Source organism: Leuresthes tenuis, unplaced genomic scaffold, assembly GCF_036924035.1.
Source record: "Leuresthes tenuis unplaced genomic scaffold, fLeuTen1.0.hap1 SCAF_7, whole genome shotgun sequence".
In the NCBI taxonomy this organism is placed as follows: domain Eukaryota; kingdom Metazoa; phylum Chordata; class Actinopteri; order Atheriniformes; family Atherinopsidae; genus Leuresthes; species Leuresthes tenuis.
The window spans coordinates 23508596-23531424 of NW_027325361.1; the positions used below are offsets into that span (position 1 = coordinate 23508596).

At 40.1% G+C, this 22829-nt stretch overlaps 3 protein-coding genes across 6 annotated transcripts in view; 2 read left to right on the forward strand and 1 right to left on the reverse strand.

The window, feature by feature from the left end:
* Nucleotides 1-24: 24 nt before the first annotated feature.
* LOC140312272 (AP-1 complex subunit sigma-2) lies at nucleotides 25-16120 on the forward strand. Of its 4 annotated transcripts, XM_072390038.1 has the most exons (7): nucleotides 25-100; nucleotides 830-1008; nucleotides 2708-2816; nucleotides 2965-3102; nucleotides 4971-5001; nucleotides 9510-9572; nucleotides 10332-14953. In XM_072390038.1, exons 2-6 carry the CDS (start codon nucleotides 830-832, stop codon nucleotides 9560-9562), a joined length of 510 nt encoding a protein of 169 aa, XP_072246139.1. In that variant the 5' UTR covers nucleotides 25-100; the 3' UTR covers nucleotides 9563-9572; nucleotides 10332-14953. The 4 variants fall into 4 exon arrangements, with proteins under 4 accessions (XP_072246139.1, XP_072246140.1, XP_072246141.1 ...); XM_072390039.1 differs by lacking the exons at nucleotides 4971-5001; nucleotides 9510-9572; nucleotides 10332-14953 and adding an exon at nucleotides 15363-16120; XM_072390040.1 differs by lacking the exons at nucleotides 4971-5001; nucleotides 9510-9572.
* A 1108-nt stretch (nucleotides 16121-17228) lies between these two features.
* Nucleotides 17229-20789, reverse strand: LOC140312271 (synapse-associated protein 1-like). The gene is made up of 9 exons (XM_072390036.1): nucleotides 20491-20789; nucleotides 20248-20366; nucleotides 20095-20161; nucleotides 19188-19261; nucleotides 18954-19093; nucleotides 18708-18829; nucleotides 18440-18492; nucleotides 18194-18335; nucleotides 17229-18108 (listed from the first exon to the last, which is right to left on the reverse strand). Exons 1-9 carry the CDS (start codon nucleotides 20663-20665, stop codon nucleotides 17981-17983), a joined length of 1020 nt encoding a protein of 339 aa, XP_072246137.1. The 5' UTR covers nucleotides 20666-20789; the 3' UTR covers nucleotides 17229-17980.
* A 204-nt stretch (nucleotides 20790-20993) lies between these two features.
* Nucleotides 20994-22829, forward strand: part of shroom2a (shroom family member 2a) — a 31391-nt gene continuing 29555 nt past the window's right edge. The window contains exons 1-2 of the mRNA XM_072390041.1: nucleotides 20994-21226; nucleotides 22560-22770. Of these exons, the coding sequence (XP_072246142.1) occupies nucleotides 22564-22770 (207 nt within the window). The 5' untranslated portion in view covers nucleotides 20994-21226; nucleotides 22560-22563. The remainder of the gene's footprint in view (nucleotides 21227-22559; nucleotides 22771-22829) is intronic.

Genomic DNA, 22829 nt, shown 5'->3' on the forward strand with positions numbered 1-22829 from the left:
CCAATAAAATGCTTGATTTCAACTGGCCGTGTTACAGGGTGTTACTGGTATTGGGTAGAGCATTTCTTCAGAGGGGAATACGGTGTTGTCATTATTCAAGGTAAGTAGTCTAGATAATATCTTATTTGGCTTTTGTGAAAATATGTTCTTAAACGCCTGTTGACATTTCCCTTTCCAAACAAGTCAGGTGGTGGCAAAGAATGCTAATGCTAATCGCTGAATAACGGTGTTAACGGTACTTCCGTTACACTATGTTGATAGCGGTTCAGATGATTGCAATCGTGTTTTTCTTTTGGTCTAATTAAGCGGCATTAATGGTCATCATAACTGACAATAAAATATTACAGTGTCATAGAATTTGTGTCAGTATAATGTGACGATTCTGTTCAGATAGAATGCGAACCTGAAGTGAGACAGCGTGCTGTTAATCTTAAACAAATGGAAGCAGAGCACACATGAAGAGCAACTTCTTGACCTACTGACAGTTTTTATCACTTTAATACATCAAGGGCTGTTCTTTTGCCAAATGCTTTATGAGATTATTTGATCTAATTCAGTCAAATTTGACATGCTTTTTCTTTTTTATCCACCCATGGGTTGCTGTTACAATGTAACTTAATTTAGTACATTGTAAGAAATGGTTTAAAAAAAAAACTGAAAATGAAAACCCCAACAAAGATTGGCTGCATCCTACTAAACATAGGAAGTGGTATGATTCGCTCTTCTGAAAGCTTTTTGTCTCTTTCATGCGGCTGTCTCTAACCGCCCACTGCTTCCCCTCATCATTTCAGTCACACCTCTGTTTTCTTTTGTCATCTTTTCATCTCAGATGCAGTTCATGCTTCTGTTTAGTCGACAAGGCAAGCTCAGGCTTCAGAAATGGTACGTGCCTTTGTCTGATAAGGAGAAAAAGAAGATCACCAGAGAGCTGGTGCAGACTGTCCTGGCTCGGAAGCCAAAAATGTGCAGCTTTCTGGAGTGGAGAGACCTAAAGATTGTATACAAGAGGTGGGTAAATGGACTTGAACGTTTTCTGGCTGTGCACTCACAAAACGGAACATTCTCACGCTCTCCTGGGCAATTCGCAGACCTGTCATTCATATACATGGTTCACTTTGGGAGACATTGTGGCCCTCAGACTACAACAAGAACGGGTATTAATTGTGCCTCATTATGTCCTGTTGCCGTGCCAACAGACAAGCAAACTATTGATGAACACCGGGTGACCCGACAGGGAGAGACGAAAACAGGGACTCAAGGTGCTGAATCAGACACGGGTTTGTTTACTTTCTACAGTGTTAGAATTTTCTACAATAAAACAATTGAGTGGGCACTTATTGGATTCTATTAAGGTAAGGCTATTAAGTGTTATTAAAAAGTGATTAGGCCTGCTCACACTGTTGCAGAGTTAAGCATCTTTTATTCCACAAAGAAAGAGAGACAGATTTTCTTCCATGGTTGATCTGTACACCTGAGCCTCAGTACACAAAGTGGAGAAAGAGCTCGGTGTTGTTTTGCTTGAGGAAGGAAAATGTGAAACTAAACAATTGAAAACCCCCTGTGTATAATCTCCACAATTTAAAGCGATTCAACTAGGCCACCTCTTTTGTTTGACCATAAATCCTCATGACGTATGACACAGAAAAGCAACACATTTTCACATTTAAGTTCTGCTTGTTATCTATGACATTTTGTCCCCAACCAGAGCTTATTTCAGGCCACTTAATAAAAGGCTGGGTACTGTAGCGATCAAAATTCTTCAGATGCAAATTGGAACCCATCTGATGTGTCAAAATTGAGCCAAGATTACAATAAAGCCTGCATCTATTGGCAGTGTTGCTAATGTTTCTACTGATTTTGTTGATGTTTTACACTGAGTAAACCTCTGAGCTTTCAGCCTTAAGTCAAAAGCAACAGTATGCAAAAAATATTTTTATCGAGGACAAATTGATTTGTTGGAACAATGTCTGATTGTACCTTAAAGCTGCCAAAGGCAATAAAAAGATATAAAAAAACCAAAAAACATTATTCCGAGAACCTGCACTCGGGCCACAGACACTGGCATGAGTCAGCCACAATTTTAAAAAAAAAATGCTTCCTCACTACATATCAGAGGCAGTTGAACGACCAAACTGAGCCTTTTGTTTCCCGAGCTTGGCTCTGCATTGCACTCATTAGCACAAACCGCACACAATTGTGACAAGGACCATGAAAAAAGTTTCAGGATCAAATGAGTCCAGTACCACCAAAAAGCCGCCATTCTGTCTGTCTGAGATGTGGGGAAAGTCCTAAAGTCTAAAATCTGCTGCGCAGTACTTTTTGCCCAGACGCTTCTCAGGCAGCAAAGGATCAACTGACCAGCTCCTTTATTAGCCAATCATCACATGCTTAAAGAGTGCCTCTGGGATTATCAGGGATAAAGAACCAAGGCAGAATGGGCCTCAACTGATTCTGCATTCTCCATCTAGCTCCTGACTTTTAAATGAACGCCCTGCAGTTCACACAGTAAACCGACGTCCTTAATGATAACTGAGAAGTGCTTTCTCAGCACCATGTAAGTGGGAAGGGAGACAGAATACATTTCACATAAGGATCCTGTCTAAGTGACCCGTGAAGTAGACTTTTCTTGCATTCTCGTTTTTCTGGTTGACGTTGCAGTTTTTTGGCTTGTGGAGCTGAAGTTGGTTGGCTTGCTGTTGTGTTGCAGATATGCCAGCCTGTACTTCTGCTGTGCCATAGAGGACCAGGACAACGAGCTCATCACACTGGAGATCATCCACAGATATGTAGAGCTGCTGGATAAATACTTTGGCAGTGTGCGTTTGTGCTTTCTGGACCCCAGTTTTCCCTTGTTTTATATTGTGTGCAACCATGATATGTTTACTTTACCGGGTGTTTGCCATCTGTTGAACCTGGACTCAAACATGCTGTAAGAAGTGAGATCGTTAAATCTTTGTTTAACAGGTTTGTGAGCTTGACATCATATTCAACTTTGAGAAGGCCTATTTTATTCTGGATGAGTTCTTGCTGGGTGGGGAGGCTCAGGAGACGTCCAAAAAGAATGTGCTGAAGGCCATTGAGCAGGCTGACCTGCTGCAGGAGGTGAGACGTTTAACAAATTCAGTGTTTAAATGAACGTCTGTTCGTACTACTGTGGAATCTTCTCTATTTTTCCAATAATCTGTAATCCGCTCCTCCCTTTCCTTTAAATTGTATTTGATACTGGTGACAGTAAATATGTTTAAAGATACATTTTTATTTGTAGATGGAACTGTCTTTGTAAAGGTTTTCAGAAAGTCCAAAGTAGACTTTTGAGGTTCACTTCGTTTTTCTCAATAAGTGGAAATGGATGGAAGGATGGCAATACTCGTGAGAGACCTATCAAATATGTTCATAGTTAATGCAAAGCCTGGAGACTCTTTTTAAGAAGAATCTGAGAAATTTTCACACATTTGTGGTCCCTTCCAGGAGAAACTGCCGATCCCTAGCATCACTCAGCTCCACAGCCGGCCGAAACGATGTATAATGAGCGTCACACACCTACCATTCAATATCAGAAAAGTGTGTGCATGTGTGGAGGGGCTACTCGATATTTCATTTGGATAGGCCATAAATCCAGCTCTACCATATTTGCTCCATTAACTGTTCACCTTTTTAAAAGAAAAGATGGAAAACCCTGCTACACCTGTGAGAAAATGACCCCAGAGCAGTGAAGGCAATGTACTAGGATTGAATCATAAATGGTTGCACTGAACTTTCTCACAGCAAAGTGAGGCTATGTTTCTGCATTTGGCAGACACTTTTACCCAAAGCGACTTACACAGATAGGGTAAGGGGGGGTCTTGCCTAAGGAACCCTTCTGGAGGTAGTACCTTTCATGCAGGAGATTTGAACCCAGGTCACCCACTTGACAGGTAGCAACTTTACCACTACACTATCCAGTCAAAGATTAACTCAGATACGATATGAAAATTATATACATTCACATGGAAAAAAGGAAGTACACCTTCTTTCAGTTCTACGTTGTTGGGTTTTTTTTTTATCCCAAACATAGCAGCAGATCTACTGACTGCATGAGAAAAGGATCAAGGAGATGCAGTGGTCCAGTCAAAGTCCGGACCTCAACCTGGTTGAAATGCTGCGGTGGGACCATTTTTTTGGGTTCTGCCTTAACAAATCCCACAAACCTCAGTTAACTGAAGGAAACCTACCTTGTAAAGAAAAATTCCTCCACAACGATGGAAGAGGCTGATGACATCTCTCAGAAAATAACTCCAAGTTTTTAAAGCTAAAGCTGATTTTACAAACTTCGGATTCATGAAGTAAACTTGGTTTTTCACACAGTGCTTCTGCACGTTGTGTTAGTCTTTGTAAAAAGGAATAATTCTACACTGTAATATGCCATGTGCATGTAACTCAGGTTGTATTTACCTCATTTTAAGGCCTGGCAAGGTTTATTCTTCTCAACATGATGTATAAAACCTTTAGAACTGAAAGAGGGTGACTTTTTTTTTTTGATCGTACATACTGTAATTGTAAAAGTTGCTCCAAGTTGCCAGAGAAGTTCAGATCTGTGTTGTTCCTCAGCTCTTTTTGATGTGGATCATGGATGGTGTTTTTTGTTTTTTTTAAGGGTTGTCCTGTATTGAATTTCGCTGTACTTCCTTCCCAATAAGAAATGAAATTTAAGAAATTTGGACCTTGCTACTTTAACCTTCACCACAGTTTCCGTACCCTCTGCGTATATTGAGTTTCCGTCTTACTGTTTTTCACTTCAGCTCGCTGTAGTGGGTGGAGGGGGAGGGGGACTGCCTCCTTGTGCATTTTCTAATGTTATTTTTTTGTTTCTTGTCTCGCTCCTCACGGTACTTTGTGTGTTTTGCATGTAGTTTGCTTGATCTCTGATCTTGATTGCTGCTGACACATTGTTCTCTATTTGCTTGTGTATTCTTCACTCTTGTGATTTGCAGAATATAGACTTTCAGATGCGTCTGTTTGCAGGTACAGTTTGTCAGACTCCAAATAAACCTTGCTGTAGTTTTAGCTCAGTAGCTTTAGATAGACTGTAGACTCCCCAACACAATGCTGAAAGCCAGCAGAGAGAACACACCAGCAACGGCAATATTTCAAGTGACTCAAGTACACCATGAATGTTGAAGTTGCCAGTGTGTTTTTCTGCCTAATACTGACCTTATAGCAACCCTCATATCTCTGAAGGAACTGTTTATCTTGGTACTAACCAGTATCTCTTCAAGGCAACATGTGAGTATACTTGTTCTCATGTTAACAGAGCGCTTCGGGTCTTAATGGGTTAACGTTCGGGAGTCATTTTGTTCTCAGGAAAAAGTTACATTTCAGTCTTCAGCGCTCCGTCAGACCCAGTTCATACTGTAGGTGGAAGAGAGCAGAGCTCACGTTGCAGCCTAGAAACAAAGTGTGATTGTCTGCATTGCTGAGAGAACACAAATGCTACTGTCCTTGATTTGAATATCATTAAAGCTGCTTTTCAGCTGAAGTAAATGGGAATATATCTGCCAAGTTAGGCCTATTATGTGATGCTGCATTTAAAAAAAAAAAACTTAACCCTATTACATTTTGGATGTCTTTTCCCTGTTATCAGACATCAACAAGATATGTAATAGTAGAGGTTCAGTTAGAAAGTTTTTCTTTTTTAAATCTTTCAAATCACTGAAAAGTGATTGGTTGTAGATTCTCAGGTATGCAGTCCACAGTGGCCCTAAGAACCTCAGTGATGAAGATGTAAAATGCATACTTAAGGGTACCATAGGTCTGACCAGTCAGGCTGATGAGTTAGCTGCATTTATTTGCATAGCATTTTCAGTCAGCTAGTCCTCCAAAAGGCCACAGCAAATGAGTTCTGGGAAGGGAAGTCTTCTGCTGACAACCCGTGAACATCCACTGGAGAAGAGTGCTGTTATTTGTAGAGAAAAAAGGCTGCCGAACTTCACAAGTTTGTATTTCTGGCAGGCACCGCCCTACAAAGTGAAAATAAATAGATACGTCAGGAAGTAAGTAAGGCTCTATAAAGCAAAAGTCCTGCCAGAAGTCACCACCATGAACGGTATATGAATTAACAAAGATGACCGTTCTACTTTTTTCTGTTTGACCAATCCATCTTCATTGTGTGTAAGATTACTCCGGATTGGGCAGCCAAGTTTAAGCCCACCTTTTACATTTAATGTTGCCCTGCTGGGAATTTAAATTCACTCAAAGTTTAGTGAAGAAGTTGGGAATAAAGATGGGAAGTATTAGGAAATCTTGATGAGGTCTATCACCATCACCCATGAAGTAGCTGCCCAGGCAAGTCCATAATGTCTTGGAACTGTGAAGCTGTTCATTGATTTACAGTCAGTTGGACCATCAAGTATCCAGACTGTAGAGAACATACTGTGCTGTAGAAAACCTTACCATAACCCTTTTAGGGGTTATGGTTGTTGTTGTTTTCCTTTTGAGTGTTTGGAGTGAGTAGACATTCTCTGATTTAGGAAGATGTGGGGTGAAAACCTCAAGAAGGCCAATCCAAGCTTACATTGAGAGGAAGAAAGAAAAAGGTCTCTGACTGGCACAATTCTGTATTTCTAGAGCCAGATTGAAGACTGGGGAAGTTTGCCAAATGAGGAGCTCTTGTAAAGGTCCTTGAGTCCATGCTTTCATCCAGGCAATTGGTAACAAGTGGACTGGTGCAGTCAGTCAGCATGGGTTTTCTAGCTCTGCGTGCTGTGAACTTCTACCTGCATGTACCTTAGTCTGACTGTCTCAGAACTCTGAGTCAAACAAACAGGACACACTGGAAGGGTCATAGTGGGCATGACCTCAAACTTGAATGTTTAAGACATGCCTGAAAACACTCACTAACAGGCGGCGTAGTCCCACGTTTTCAGCTTCACCAGAGCTGTTGACCTTACATTTGCATATGCATTAGATAATTACAGAAAATCTGAATTGTTTTTTATCATTGATGGACATGATTATCTGCAAAAATCTTTCATTTTGAAGAGAAATTTAGAGCGAAAGGGCTATGCTGCCTGTGTTGTGACCAGCCTGATGTTATACTAACAGCAATGAATGAAATTGCTCCAATTGCTGATTTCTGAACAGTATCACTAAGTTAGAATCTGTATTTGACACTTTTTTTTATGCTTAATATTTATTCTTCTCTTTTTACACTTGATGGTATTTGATCCAAAATAATCATTTTTACTCCAAAAATCTCTAATACCAATGTGATAAGTGAAATGTTCATTTCTTACTCCGTGAGACAATCGAGTCTCAATCTGTGTCTCAAAACCTGCTGACTTTCCATCATTAAACAGACACGAGTACAAAGAAAATTATTCCAAGTGATCACGGTTACATGCACGAGCTCCGGTTATAGCTAAACTGTGCTGTGTGATTGGCTCACGGATCTCGTCACAGTATAAGTGCACAGGAGTGGAATTGAGTCCGACACCACAACGACACTCTAAACATTCTGCCGCCTAAAACTTTCTCTGTGGGAGATCATGGTACATGTAGGTTACAGTTGAGTTCAGGTGACGCTCTGGTTATAAAATCAGGATTTTATTAGAGCAGAGTGACGGTCTGGAAATTCCTTAAATGATCGTCTTAAAGGGCTGATTTTCTGTCACAAAAGTAACAAGAAGAAAACCCGTAACTGAGAGCAAATTTATTGGGAATAAATGACCTGCCATACACAACTTTATTTTGTACCATTTCAGTGGGATTAACATCCAAAAAGTCCAGTTTTGTTCCTTTTATTTAAAAAGATTTTCTACTTTCCTGTAAACGTGCGTCATTGTGTTTAGAATGCAGAAAATGAAAGAAAAAGTTATGGAATGAATAAGTAATAAATAAATTGTTGAATATTCTACAATCAGCAGATTAACTGATGACAGGTGAGGGTGTCAGGATTGGGTATAAAAGCAAACGCATCCACCAAAGGCTTTGTCTTTCCAAGCAAGGATGAGTCATGGCTCATCACTTTGTGCCGAATCAGAGAATCACCAAACAGTTGTGGGGAAAATTGAGTTCTCCTGTGTAAAATTGTAATGAATGTTGGTCTTTCAGCATACACAGTGGATAATACTGGTAAAAGAGAGCATGAGAGCCATCAAGTCCCCACAATCAAAATGGGGACACGAGCTCAGGAATACCTCAGTAAACCGTTGTCACTCAGCAGTTTGGAGATAAAAACCTGCTGAGCAGCTGAACTCTTGTATTCAGCAATACGGCCTCCTCTCCCAAAACTTCAATGATTAACATCCTCAGTTTCTGAGTGATTGAAAAAGTGTAATTAAAAGGAAGGGTGATGTAACACAATGGTAAACATGGCTCTGCCTCAGCTTGTTTAGAACATTTTACTGGCATCGAATTCAAGATGTTTCACATTTTTTAAACATAATGAAGATGGTCCATGAAATGATTTCCTTTGTACTTGTGTCTGTAAAATAAAGGTTCAAACTAATTAACAAATTAAAGATATAAAGTTTTGTCACATTGGGGAAAAAAACACTTCTCAACCTGTCTGGAAATAGGATTCTTACCCATTTGGTGAGTTTTGCAGCTGCAGGATGGGGGTGTGTTTTCAGGGTAACCGGTTACAGGTTACCCGGTGCAAGGAGGCAGCTCCTTGCTGTGTTCGCAACCCTGGAGCTCTATCATGCGAAGGAGGGAGAGTTCAGTTGATCACTTTATTTGTCGGTTTTACAATTGTCATGACCTGATTAGCAAAGAGGAAATCAAAACGACAGGAAAAAGAAAACCTGAATCATTTGTGGACCAAAACAAGAAAAAGAAGCACAATCGTTGTTTTTATTGTGGTGCCTCCTCATAATATTGTTGATGTTAGAATCAGAACAGCAATCAGATCCATCCACAAAAATGCTTCTGGTGCTGGAGTGGAGAGCCAATTTAACTCTGCAGTCCTTGACAGTGTAATTTAATAATTAGGCTACACAGCTGGAACTTTAAAAACTCCACTGTGTTATAAGATGAGCAAAATCCATTCAGTGATTATCATGTTACAGGAAAAAGTATATTACTTTGGCATCATACAATTTGAGGTTGGTACATACCAAACACTGTGCAGCTGGGGGGGAGTAAGACGGGCAATTCGGGGGCTTTGGATCAGATTTTTAGTTATTAGTAGGTGCATAGTGCACTGACTATACAGAAAACATTCCTCAGAGGATTTAGGGGAAGCTGTTTTGATAAGCCTTTAATGAAATACTTAAAGGCTGTCCATTACTTTGGTTCCAGTGAGCAGATCTTCTTTTGGAATAATGAGGCCTCGCAGCTCCGCTCTGCATGAGAGACATCAGAGATAAATTGAGCAGAGACGTCGCCGTGAACTGGGTGGAGTTGTTGAGGTGGCGCACAGTGAAACCTCCCGCTCCCTCAGCTCATACTGTAGCAGGTTGTCCGACTTGGTGGGAGTCGACAGGTTGTGCATCATTCTGTTTGTGCTTATGAAACTGTTTGCCTCACAGGTGTGATGGTCCCAAATATGGCCACAGAATCCTCTGGTCTTTTCCAGAATTAGGCCCGCTAAGGTGAATACTTTGTGTCTGTGGTTTTAGGCTGTCTGTACCACTAGAGCCCTGTTGTCTCAGTGTTTTTGTTGTGTCTATATATTTATGTATGCGGTGTATCAGTGTGTCTGTAGTGAGGCGGTTATCATGGTCTCTTTCCTGGTCTCCTGTTCATAGTAGCAGTCTCTGAACAGCTGACGGGACATGATTGTGTTTAAAACAAAGTCTGTCTCAGTTTGTCTTTGTTTGCGTTTTAAATGTTTACATTTTAATCCACACTACTGTCCTCTATTGAGCTTTTTTTTATATTATTTTTTTTTTATATGCATTTTACATTTGGGCTGTTTTTTCACAACACATTGATTTACCCAAAGTTAGATCATTTAAAGTGTGGCAGTGAGTCAGTACTCAGTTTAAAAGTAAGTGGTTCACACTTTTGGGTGGATTTTACTATATTTCCTTTTGCCCCCTCACTGAAGCGTGGGTACCTTTTTCCAAATTAAGCAAAGTTTACCACTCAGGCTTTCCATTTTCACTTCTTGAGCTAAGCTTTCCATCTCCAGCCTCAGATTGATCATACAGACATGCACATGGTATGAATCGAATTATCTAACAAGACCATTTCTTGCCTGAGGAAACAGTTTAGAGAGTATTGTATGTCTTGAAATGTTGTCTCTTGCCTGCTGCTCTGTTGTTCTGCATGTCCTGTGTGTGAATAAAGTGGCTGTTACGACCCCATGCCACGTCATCTTCTAAGCTGTGTGCATTTCTCTTCCCCAGCCCCGTCATGAGTACTTTAATGTGCCTGTGTACTGATTGGCTGCCATCGCTGCTGCTGCTGCTGCTGCTGCTATCCACCCTGCATGCTGAGCTCCTCAGTGCTTGGCACCTTTCTTTCTGCCCTCTGAGCACCTGACATTGTCATTGGTTTGACAATGTAACAATACTATTGTCCAAAGTAATCTTAGAACTACCACAAATGAAAGGAAGTGAGGATATTTAGGCTGGATTTGGCAAATTTTCTGATAGACACAGACAAGAAGCTCAGTGTCCTTTTTACTGGGACATGAAAACATTACTCACTGTCGAATGAGTCATTGCACAATTCATGACTATGTATTGTTACATGCCTGTCATTAGTCTACTGAATTATGTATCATTTAAACAGCTAAACGTCTCGTTATTATTATCACAGTTAAGTTCAACCCCTGGAGAAATTGATGGAGTCACCACAGTTGGAGGATATTCATTCAGCTTCAGGCACAAAATAATTTAAGATGATTTAATAGCTGAAGTTTTTGTTTAATTTCAGATTAAGTAGAGACAAAATGGAAATGGGATCACTCAATTGTATGGGGGGAAAAGCTCTGGAATTTGCTCTCTTAAAACAAAAACCTACACAAGTCTAAATATGCACATGAGTCCGTAGTTAAAAAGAAAACTCCCAGAGTTTAATGAGCTGTTGCACCTGGATGAGTGGCAGAAAACATGGCCCCAACAAGAGAGCTGTCAGTCGAAGCAATGGCAAGGATTATAAAACACGGTAATTCGACTGGAAGGGAGGTTGTTCAAGGGAAAGATACAAGCCAACCCAGAGAGACGTCAAAGCTTCGGGACGAAATAACTCCGCGAGCATCCTGCCAGAAAACAGAAAAACAAATGGGCAGAAACAGGAATCAATGTTTGTGATCAAACTGCATGAAACCAGGAGAAGATGATGGGATTTACATCCAGAAAAGCCAAATGTAAACCATCACGAACACGGAAGAAAGCGAGGTTATAGCGGGCTGAAGAGAAGCAGTCACAGGCGGTCAGGAGGCAGCACCCGATTAAACATTCTGAGGGAAAATTTCTAAAACCCTAAAAAAGACAATTTAATTGATTTTATTTATTTTTTTGTAGGTGTGTTTTGCAAAGCTAGAACGTTCCGCTATTAAACACAGCCTATTGTCATATTTATGTTGAATTAATTGATTTCATTCCTAAATAAAAAGGCTGAATCCACATCCTCAAAGTGTGGCGATTACACAACTTTTGCCAGGGATTGTAGCAGGTTTGCATCATGTGTCGTCATGACCCAAAATGGGCTGTTTGACATATATTTTAAACCTGAGTTCCATCCTCTTTTTTTTTTTAAAATCTTCAAAGCTTTCGCTGCCTCTCTTTGCCTCTAACGAGGAGCTTAAAGCTGAGAGAAGATTTAGTAAGTGGAAATCAAGTACATTTACTTTTTCTTTGGCTTAAACAAGGTCTGGCATCAGGCAACACTTTTGGATCAGGATGGCACATGATTACAAGCCTCTAGTTTGAACCGCATACTTTTGTTTATATATGACGTATTGGATCAGTGTTATTTATTCAGGATGGATGTTCTTCACAGAAATGGCCATTTCTTTGTCTGTTCACCTGTGCTACTGCCCCTCACAGTGTGGGGAGAGTCTGCCCCCTGTTGCAGAGACTGTAGTACAGTTGTACTAGAGGGTCTGTGCTTATCTGCACGAAATGCTTTCAAAACCCAAGTATTTTTACACAAAAATTCAAATGAAATATTTGAAAAACAGAATACAATCATGTGAATTCTAAAGCTACTTGAACGCAGACTCTCGGGATCTTTATGCTTAATTTACTTCTGGTAATACCCAAAAGGAGCTTTGTCCTTTACATTTGGATTGATGGCCTCAGCTCATGTTTTTGTCAGCCACGTGTGACTGAATACAACAGAAGTCATTTGTTTTCTGTTCCTTCACCGTGTCTTTTCTTGATTGCTCAGATGTGTTTTGTTTTTTTTATCTTCTAACTTTGTATTAGTTGTCTTTGACCTGTTGAAATGATTTCTGGGCATCATTATAAGAGCTTGAAATGAAAAACAAACCTGTACTCAGACTATTGCAAACACAAGATGATCCAATAGTTTTTAAATATTTCTGTTACTTCATCTAGTTGCTACTTGCGCAGACTGTGATTACTTAAGTGGTATAAGTGGGATCACGCTAAATTATTTTTGCACTTTGCACAGATTGATCAATGTAACATACAAGTAAAACTAATCTAAATAATTAACCTTCTGAGTCATTTATCAATCATGAAGGTGCACACACTAAGCACTAAAAAAACCTTTCTATATGATCTGTTCTTTTTCATCTGTGTCCTAATAAAGACGAGTGGCAGCGATGAACCATCATAAAACACTGAATGATACATTTAGCAATAAATGGAAGAAATAAATGTTTAACCATTGTTTGACCTCTAAGCTCACCGATGTCTTCCTTTCATACCGCCTGTCTCTCCCTGAGTTTATGCTGTTTCCTGCCCTGTAGCGCCTGCTGAATCCAGGCGGACATTTGCTGCAGCCGTGTCCATCTGCGTCAGACGCAAGCCGATTGTGTCGAGACTCATTTGCTTTGCAGATTAAGACGTTCAGCTTCCATAAGAGCCGATGAGGAATTCCTAATTTAAGAAGAAAAAGGAGAATAGGATTAGTGATGTTTCTGGGTCTTTGTTGAGCTTTTTTTTCCCACTGAAAACACACTCGCTCTAAAGAGGCTATTGTGTAGAAATGTGATGTTTTTCTCCTTTCTGTGTCACTGCTCTGATGAAACTCCTCTCTTTCTTTGTGCTGAACCTTGTTTTAGGATGCCAAAGTAAGTGCCTCTCCTTTCTACCACACACCCACCGTCAATGCTCATGATTTCTAGGACAAAAATCAACAGAAGTACACCTCAGAAGATCAGCTTATTTACATTACAGTGACTGCATTATTTATAAGTTAGCAGAGTATTTTTCTTTTGTGAGCAATCAAAACTAAATGCTTTCAAAGACTTCATTATTTGAGATGGAAAAACCCCAAAGTGAAAGTCGGGTAAACAAAACGGATTTCTCATTTGTCTTATTTCATGAACATTGTCGGAAAAATCATGTGAAGAGTTTTAGACTATGGGCCACATCTATCATCATGAGGTAGATTTTACTTGGGACGAAGCTGCATTCTCGCCCGATTGTTATGGCTGCAACGGAAAATTACGATTGTGAGATTTTAAAAAGGAAAAGATAAATAAGCATCAGTCACCAACGAAAGAAATCGTCAAAAACATAGTTCAGGTGGAATAAAATTTTTTAAAAAAAGAGTCATTACCTAATCTGAGCCATCGGATTCCTAAGAACATGTTTAACATGGACGTGGCCAGGAGTTCAGGGGCGAAGGCATAGTCTCAACAATGATGCACGGAGGTGTGAGAATAATGATTCAAAGCGACACAAGAGAAAAATGAGTATTAGTATAGTATGGTTGAATGCCTGTGGATAAACCAAAATGCTGGTTAACAATTTATCTATCTCCCAAAAACTGTTTCAAACACTTAATGTCTATTTTTTTTTGGTTTGTTTTTATATTTAGTCAGGCCTGCTCGTTTAGCAAAGAATGAGCACCTTCTCCTAATGTCCAGTAAATAAATACAGTGTGTCAGTGATCCTGATACGACTTCTTTAAAGAGAGGTAAGCTGAAAGACGTCGCAGAACATCTCTCCATGAATGAGTGCAACACTCGTTCTAAAAACGAACTTTAAAATGCATCTAAACCCGCTTATGCTAAGATGAATTTCTAAAATCAGACTAGTTGAACAACCCCTGCATTTTAATTTGGACCCAAACTGGCTTACACACTACGCTCCAACGTTCCCATCCCTGACTTTGACTTGAAAATAGCTAGAAAGCTAACTTGTCAAGGATGTAGGTGGAATGAAGCCTCTTGCCTCTATTCACAAAATCACAACAAATGTGAATGGCCAGTTAAGAAATTTAAAGTCCACTTCTGCTTTAACACGTCTAGAAGATGTTTTCTTATATGCTATAAGACATATCATGAGCAACACCAGCCGTCTGTACTATCTGTGGCTGAGGATTTCTGCTTTGAATATGCAGGGCACCAATGAAAGTCTCAGAAAAGCCAAGGTCAGACAGCCCATTCATTTTACCCAGATTATGAGGAGGAACCAGCACCAACCAATCTTGACTACTTGCAGGGTGGCACTGTACAATTAATGTGAGAAACTGAGGAGAAGTTAGCGCAGGCCAGATGGAGAAAACAGAGCCGTGGCACTCTGCGAGCTGTGGGAGGCAGTGAGAAAGTTGCAAGCTTGCACCACTAGCTCTGGAAACTATGTGCTGGATAAGGAAAGGAACCGGGCAAACCTGCAAGCTTGCAGTGCAAACTCAGCTGGTGGGTGGAGATTTGGGCCAGAGGGCCATTTTCACAGGTATCCCATTCACTGAATGAGGAAAATCAAGCAATTATAAATGAATGAGTTGGGGGATTTGTTTGCAAAATAATTCTAAATGTACAATTTGGAGATACTTTATGATACTGTTTTGGAACGTACTTTTTGCTAGTGCATATGAATATAAAGGTGATTTATGTAGCTTTAACAGCTTTTTTTTTTCAGAATCAAATCCCAATATTATCATAGCGTCAATATCGTGTTAAAAATCACTAAGTTGTTGGTCGCTCAGTATGAGCCGGGCGTTCTTTTAGGTGCATTAATTTGATTCAATATAAATGTAAAAACTCTAATGCAACTTTTTGAAGGCACCTCTTTACTATGCGTGTCGTTGTTGAAAGTGACAAAAGTGACAAAGTGGTAAAGGTGGGTGAACAAACAGGGATGCAAACAATATATGAAATATAAAAATGTATATAAATGTAAGAGCAGGCTCGGGGTGCTGTCCCGTGTACGTGTGTGGACAGTTGTATCTGTAGTTGGTGTGTGGCTCACGGATCACTTCACTGGTGCTGTTGTTCTTCTCTCTGCTCACAGGAAGCAGAAACCCCCCGCAGCGTGCTGGAAGAAATTGGACTCACATAAACGCTGTCCTCATCAGAATCCACTGTCCCCGCACCCCTTCACCTGCCGGCTACCCTGCTGTATGTAACGGAAAACTCTGGTTCACCTTTGAGCAAACGCAGTTCCACACACTCACACTTAGATGGTTTTCTTGTGCATCAGTGTTTCAGGTTTGTTTTCTACTTTTTTATTGACAACGTAGCACTTTTTACACGTGTCCTGCTGAGTTATCGGTTTGTTCTGTGTGTGGAACGTGATCAACCGTTCCCGAGACAGAAATGCACTGCAATCTGGTTTTTCACCACTCGACACAAAAGATGCTGTACTGAGTGAATTTCTGCTTGATTTCAGTGTGACCACAGCTGATCTGCGAATTAAAGGCAGAATCTCAAGTATGTTGGTCAACCTTTTAGATCAGGCTCTATCATAAAGGGAAGTCAAAAGTATTACATAAGCAGAACCAAAGAGAAATGTTTCATATTACCTTTGATTCCTTTAACATTTCATTGGGATTATCCTGAACTTTTTATCCTCACTGTGCTCACTGTGCTTACACTGGAATGAACTGCTGCAATCTGAATTTGTACAACTGCAAAGTGGCTTAAAATGAGTTTACAGGCCCAACTCTAACAGCATATTCGAACTGTTTGGTGTTTGGTAGATCTTAAATTGTTGAATGCCTTAAACCACTGACCGATGTCCATATTTGAAAAAAAAGAAAGAAAAGAGGATATATAACTGTGTTATGACAGGTGTGTTTTCATGCCAGTAGAGCGTGGCAGCAAAACACACTGTGTTGGTTGGAAGTTAACTGTACTTTTTCCTTAATGCTTACTACTGTGACTCTCTCTTATTTATCTTTTATTCAATGATAACATTTCACTGAATGACAGATGCAACAACAGTTCATATCACCAAAACAAACCAACAGTATGATAGATGCTCCATTTGAATCAGGATTATTTGACTTGCCCAACAAAGCTTTTCTGCTGGAAACAGCTGGTTGCTGCTGGACAAACACCAAAATACAGCTTTAACCTTACTCTCAATAAGAATAGATTTAATGACTTTGATATTAATAAAATGGGGCTATAGTGTTTACTATAAATCACAGTCCATACAATAGTATCATCAGTGTTAGTCTTGGGGAACAAACCTGCGTTAATCATGCACAAAAATAATTTTATCATGTGCCTCAAGCCTTTTAGGCCTGTGACGGCCACGTGTGATCCTGTAGAGTATGTAGCCACCTATTTAGCGCTGTGAAAAGAAGAAGAGCTCAAATGAGCCTGCATGACGAAGAACAATTACAATGTTCTTTATGTGCTGAAACTGTCACTTTAAGCCACTTGACTGGAAAAATGCCTGTTAAAATATTTAGCATTATATACCTTGCACACAGGACTGTACGAATACATTTAAACTAACTTGTGTCTGTATTTTGTGTTTTCTTGCACTATACTGCAGCTACGTGTCAGACCTGTTTTTACTTGTTGAAACACGTAAATCTTGCCATTCCCACTGTTTATATAACTGCATTTTCTTGTTTAACTGATATGTGACTTGAGAGAATTTACGGCCGTCTTTATTGTGTATAAAGTGAAATATACAGTTCTGTTGAACATAGGGGGGGAAAGTCGTGTTTTTCTTGTCATGTTCAGCAATAAAGAGCCCTCATGGAGGAATGAAATGTAGTGTTGCAGGTTTAATGGAAAAAGAAAATGTGTTCCACAGTGTTACACGATGTTCAGATTAAACTTTTTTTCTCTGAAAATGTTCCGTAAATGCAAGATTGATGTGTATGAAATAGAGGCAGCAGCAGAGAAAAAGGATTTTTTTATTCATTATGTAATAAAATATGACGACACATGTACTGCAGTTTGCATTAGAGTAAAAACAATATGGGCATTAGAACTTTCTTTCAGAGATACGTCTGGTATAAACCCCAAAAAAATAGCTTGTTTGGAATGGCATGTCTCCTCTGAATTTTCAGTAATATATCCAGTAATACTTAACACCATTTAGTAAAGTGATATCAAAACACGCTTCATCATGTATATATTTAAAAAGAAAGTTGGCTCAGGCAGTTGTGGAGTAAAAAAATATATATTTCATTGGTTTACAAGTTGCATGAAATCCCCCAGAAGTCCAAGAAAATGTCACTGGTATTGATTCATGCCGATGTCTGAAGGGTGATAAAGGCACATAAAAGTCCATTCGTCACAAACAGCTTTTACTTTTTGTTTTCTTTACCTCAGGTTTTTAATCATTAAAATGCTTTTTGTGCCTAAAAGGTACCTTGACAGCGATCCTGTGTAACCTTTAAAGGAAAAGGCAGCAAAAGTTTTGCACATTTGAGAAACTCTGGTAACGCTGGTTTTGCTGTAACAGTCCTCCTTGGTCTGGTTTGACTGGTAGCTTATAGCAGCTAATGTGAGCTAACAGTATAAACCCATCAAACTGCTCTTTAACAAACATTGCTGAGTCAGTTGATGATATACTGTTGTAACTGTTCATTTTCAGAAACCAGTGGCGTAGTAAAACACTGCAATGTTTCAGACCTTAAAGGTGTGGGAGTCTGTTTTATCACTCTAACTGTCCTCCTTTAGCATCTCTTCAATCTCTCTGTCCCAGTTTTCATCTTGGTTCTCACTATCAGCCAAGACGTCGTATTCCCGAAGCTCGTCCTGTAACTCTTTCTCCCAGTCTGCTGTCTCCTCTGCAACACGAACAAAACCAGCCGATTAAACGCTAATAAACAGGTCCACCAACGTATAATAACCCAGGTTAACCCTAACACTTACCCTGCTGTGAGTTTGGATGCTCCCTCTGGTCCAAAACCAGCTGTTTCATTCCTTTGCGTAGCTCGTCCTGATTTATCTTGCACGAGTCAAAAGCCTCACTTATGAACTCGGCCGCCGGCGGGCTGATGGAGATCTCCTCATCCTTGATGTGACACAAAAAGGAGGTCAGATTGTCAGATGTAGTCCACTCGCTGCTTAATAAGGAAACTTCTTGGCTATGTCATACTTTGAAGGCAATTGGATTACCTCGTTTGATTTGAGACAACGAACGGCAGGGGACAACTGACACTTAACCACATCTGTAAAGGAAATCGGGGCATCATCTTTCAAGTGTATTTGTAGAGACATTTATACTCTTTCAAGGTGATATTTATTAAATCACAAAACCAAAGCCACTCAGAGAGTTGCTAACGATAACTCTTTGTTTTTATTGCACTTTAGACTGATATATATACATTAAAGATGTGTATACAGATGAAATTATCCGAACTGGATGGGTTTCAGTTGACTGCACCTTTCTGATTAGGAGCTTCGGTTTTCACAGCCTGGTGTGCAGCCAGAGCCGTGAGCTGAGCTGCCTGTTTTATCAAAGACACGCGGTAGAAGTAATTCTTCCAGAAGATTTCCTCCTTCACCCTAAAATGAAAAACACGAAATACAATAAACAATGAAATAAAACAATAAACGCGCTCTTATTGCTGGGATGCACAAGATGAAAACACAGGGCAACAAAGTTAATATGCAAGTCAAACGTTCGCACTCTTTGGGGACCAGATGGAAGCGCATCTTCCTGAGGAGCTCGTCCTCCTCCAGCATCACCATGGCGACTGGATACGTTTGCTCGAAGTCGAAGTGGAATTGCACACCAGCAGGAGGGTCTCGCAGAAAATTTCTTTTGTCCTGCCATCATATGAAATCAAACGCAAGCTACAATTGCTTTGGCAATATAATGATATAGTTGGGTTAAAGATTGTGATTTCATAAAGATACGTACAGCTGAGAGGGCCAAAATCTGCTCGTGTACAGTCTCCTCCTCATCATAACCAACCCATGGTGGCACAGCAGCGCCTAGAAGGAGTAAGTATAAAAGTATAAAAAGGACCAGAAATGTGTGAACACTATCACAATTTATGTTATTTCACTTATCAGCCAAAATGTATTCAAGTTAAACTTGTGTATAGAGAACGGGTCAAAAGGAATAGCACATCTAACCAGTCAATTTGAATGAGTCGGTGTGTCCAGATGTTTTGACCCGTACTGTATATTATGAATACTTGCTTAAAGCTCTGTGAGCTTTAATTTGAAGATATTTGCATCGAAAGCGGATGAGAGGTTTCAAAATGACAGCTTTTTAAATGTATCGAACCTCCCTTTTTTAAGGGCTGTTTGCCCATAGGTGGGTCTTTTCACCCTTAGTTTTGTCCTCAACAAAGTGTTACTTTCAGAAACTCTTGGGTGCTCTAGCATGTTTGATAACTTTGCCCCAGTTGGACCCATCTGCTCTGGCAGTGTACCCCTATAGACTTGAGAAATCACCTGGAGGCTTCCATTGCATCATCATTAAACACTAGTGACCCAGTGCCTGTTGGGATCCATGCATCCCCACGCTATCAAACTCCCTTTGTGTGTTTTACAGATCAGATCATGTTGTACACTTAGGATTACAGCCTTCTCCCTATTTTTTTCCTCCAATCAGTCTGAAAAATTGAAAGAGGCCTAATTGATAAATACTTCCTTCAACTTAGATGTAAATGGACTCCAACTGAGGTTTAGAGTCTGTACTTTAAGCTCATTTTCAATATCTAACTCTTATTTGGTTACGTTTTGGTGAAGAGCTACAATAAAAACAGTGTTTGTACAAATAGTCCCAGACCTAATTCTGGGATTCTTGAGATACTTACAAATTTCTTTTGCCTTTTTTTCCTGAACAAACTTCTGTTGCTCTTTCTGGAAATCACCCAATATGGTCTGAGGGAAGAAAACATTTACTCAAACATTTCAAAATAATTTAGCAAAAAGAACGTGCATTCAACTACGAAGGGGAAAGTTATTACCTTATCAATAATTTCATTTAGTTTCCCCTCCTCCACGCTTTTCTTTAGGGTTTGGGCTGTTCCAACAACAGACTCAGAGAGTTTCTGAGAGGCACTGCTGGCAAAAGTATACATGTAACCTACAAAGAAACCGCGGTATCATGAGCGTCACTGGAATTAAATTTGTCTTCCAGCAAAGGGAAATGGGCAAATTCGAAAAAGTCTACCATTACAACTCTACTGCTGCGCTTTGTCAAAACTCACCCCTGAAACCCTTGGCTTTTTCTAAAAGCTGAGTATCTTTAAGAGGAACCTGCTTCTTTTCACAAACATTTGTCGGTTTGTTGTCTTCCTTTCCACCAACAGCAGACCCGCTTTCTTCTTCAACTTGGCCATTTTCGCTCTCTATTCCAAGCCAGGTCCCCCAGTTCTTTAACATACTTTAAATAATTTCCCCAAAATGTCAAATAAACCCTTTGAGATCCTCTTATGGTGGTTATTGTTTCATATGTCGATGATAGTTTGGTATCTGGTGACGTTTACCAACTCCCTTACTTCCGCGAATCGGTGGAATTTGATCCTATTACCTACCCTTAGGTTAAAAAGTTGTCATGGAAACGCACGCGCTCCCCTCAAAAGGCTTCTTCTGTTTGTTAGCCAACGGTAGATGGCACGCTTGTGCCGTTAGTGTTACGCTTGTTATCCCTGTTGTCCATGGATGGAGCTAGTTTAGCTTAGCTAATTTAAACTCTCCTGAGTGTGTCAGTGTTTCGTTTTGGCATTGTATCATGAAGTAGGGTACGGGTTGAACTGTTGCGTTTAAAACTCGTCACATTGTCGGCTTCCTGCCCGAATCGGCGTACGGTTCAAGAGTGGGTACTTTGAGAATAAAACCTGTTGGGAGAACATGAAGTAAGTGTAACATAAACCCGGGATATAGCTGCGTGCCACCCGACGAAGCTCTCGTGCTCACCGGTTTATCCACAGTTTGAGTTTCCAGGTAAGTCCAGACTTTCCGGTGGGAGTTTAGGGATCTTTTTTATTATCTTGGAACTCATGGACATGGCAAGTCAGTTTTATGGTAGCGTTTATTCTAAACTTGAAACGGGTTACCTGTGTTAACAAGGGGGGTCTGTTTGACTTTGCTTTATTTGTTGGTGTAGCCGAGCATGTTTTCCGTTGTGCTGCTCGTCAGTGATGATGTGTTTAATTCTCCAGCATGTAAGAGCATTAAGTTTGAATCAGCCCGTCTGGAGTATGACAACAGGTGTTTGCTTAGTGTTCCAGGTTTCCTAAGTTAGTCACACATGGCTGCGCTTTACACCATGTAAATCCATATATGTACGGTGGCAAAACATCTTCCATGACGAGGGAAGTGACTGGCAAGCGTTCACATGTTCAGTTTGTGTCCGATTTGTTTCAAATGAAGCGCTCCGTAACTTCAGGCGTCCAAGAAAAAGCAGTGAAGCGACCACCAAAATGTTTGCTTTACCCGATTTAATCATGAAACATGTGGGATGAATTTTAAATGACTGCTCTGAACTGTTGCATTAATGCTCCACTCTTAAGATGGGAGCTACATGCATGTACTGAATACTGTGTCAAGATGTTTCATTAATGTTCACCTAAAAGTCAAATGGTAATGGTTTAATTTAATCACCCTTTTTTATTTGTGCTGTCACATCCTCATCTGATATTTATATTCCTGCCAAAATAAATGTATATTTGTGCTTTTTCTAAATGCCAGAAGTGACTGCAGATGACATTTTCTCTTTATAGCCATGTTTGAATAATATAACCTTTTATATCACTTCAACACTGACAGGCTGTGATCAGCCTTCTTTTGTTTTTCTGTGTCACGTGGTAAAATAGTGTGCTATTTATCACAATATAACGTGAATTTGCATGTCCAAGAGGCTTACCCATTTATGATATGTTCTATTGTTGCGTATTTTCCATAATAAATTATTATGCCTAAAGAAGACTTGGCAAATTGCGAAAAGAAAAGAAAAATATAGAATATAGACGATAACAGAAGGATAAAAGTATTTACACGTAAACATTTTAGCAACTTTTCTTAAAAATATGATTACTGTGTTTCTGCTTCTCTCCACAAGCCTGTTTGTTTAGGTGATCTCAGTGGATTTTACAAGCAAAGAACACACTCAGCAGCTTGTTTTGGACACCGTTCAGTGGAGAATGGGTCAGAACGAGAACCTATTCCATGCTGCTCCTTTGGGAAACATAATCGTCTCGTGGTCTAGATGAAGGACTTATAATCATCTGCTGAGCGGACTTGCTTCAATGCTCTCGTTTCTTTTCTTTTGCAACAGTACAATGGATGCTGGGGGATATAGAGATGATGTGCGCCGTGCAGAAGCCGAGAACATTTGGTACGTGATGCAGAAATCTGGAGATATGGATCAGAGGATCAGAGATGGAGAGAGTTGGAAGCTGGTGGAGGTTTTTCTTTCGGGAGGTGCACCGTGGGGGTTTACGCTCAGAGGGGGACTGGAACATCGGGAGCCACTGCTCATAACCAAGGTAAATCAATGAGAGCGGCTCAAGGATGGTCGAGAATGTCAAAGGTGGTCAAGAATGGA

What these genes read in the sequence shown, in the direction of transcription:
- LOC140312272 (XM_072390037.1), top strand. Translation starts at nt 830, where the DNA reads ATGCAGTTCATGCTTCTGTTTAGTCGACAAGGCAAGCTCAGGCTTCAG. An exon ending in CTAAAGATTGTATACAAGAG is followed by an intron (nt 1,009 to 2,707) that starts GTGGGTAAATGG and finishes GTTGTGTTGCAG; the next exon opens with ATATGCCAGCCTGTACTTCT. An exon ending in AGGCTGACCTGCTGCAGGAG is followed by an intron (nt 3,103 to 4,970) that starts GTGAGACGTTTA and finishes TGTGATTTGCAG; the next exon opens with AATATAGACTTTCAGATGCG.
- LOC140312271 (XM_072390036.1), bottom strand. Translation starts at nt 20,665, where the DNA reads ATGTTAAAGAACTGGGGGACCTGGCTTGGAATAGAGAGCGAAAATGGC. An exon ending in AGATTTTGGCCCTCTCAGCT is followed by an intron (nt 19,094 to 19,187) that starts GTACGTATCTTT and finishes ATATGATGGCAG; the next exon opens with GACAAAAGAAATTTTCTGCG. An exon ending in GTTGTCTCAAATCAAACGAG is followed by an intron (nt 18,336 to 18,439) that starts GTAATCCAATTG and finishes TGTCACATCAAG; the next exon opens with GATGAGGAGATCTCCATCAG.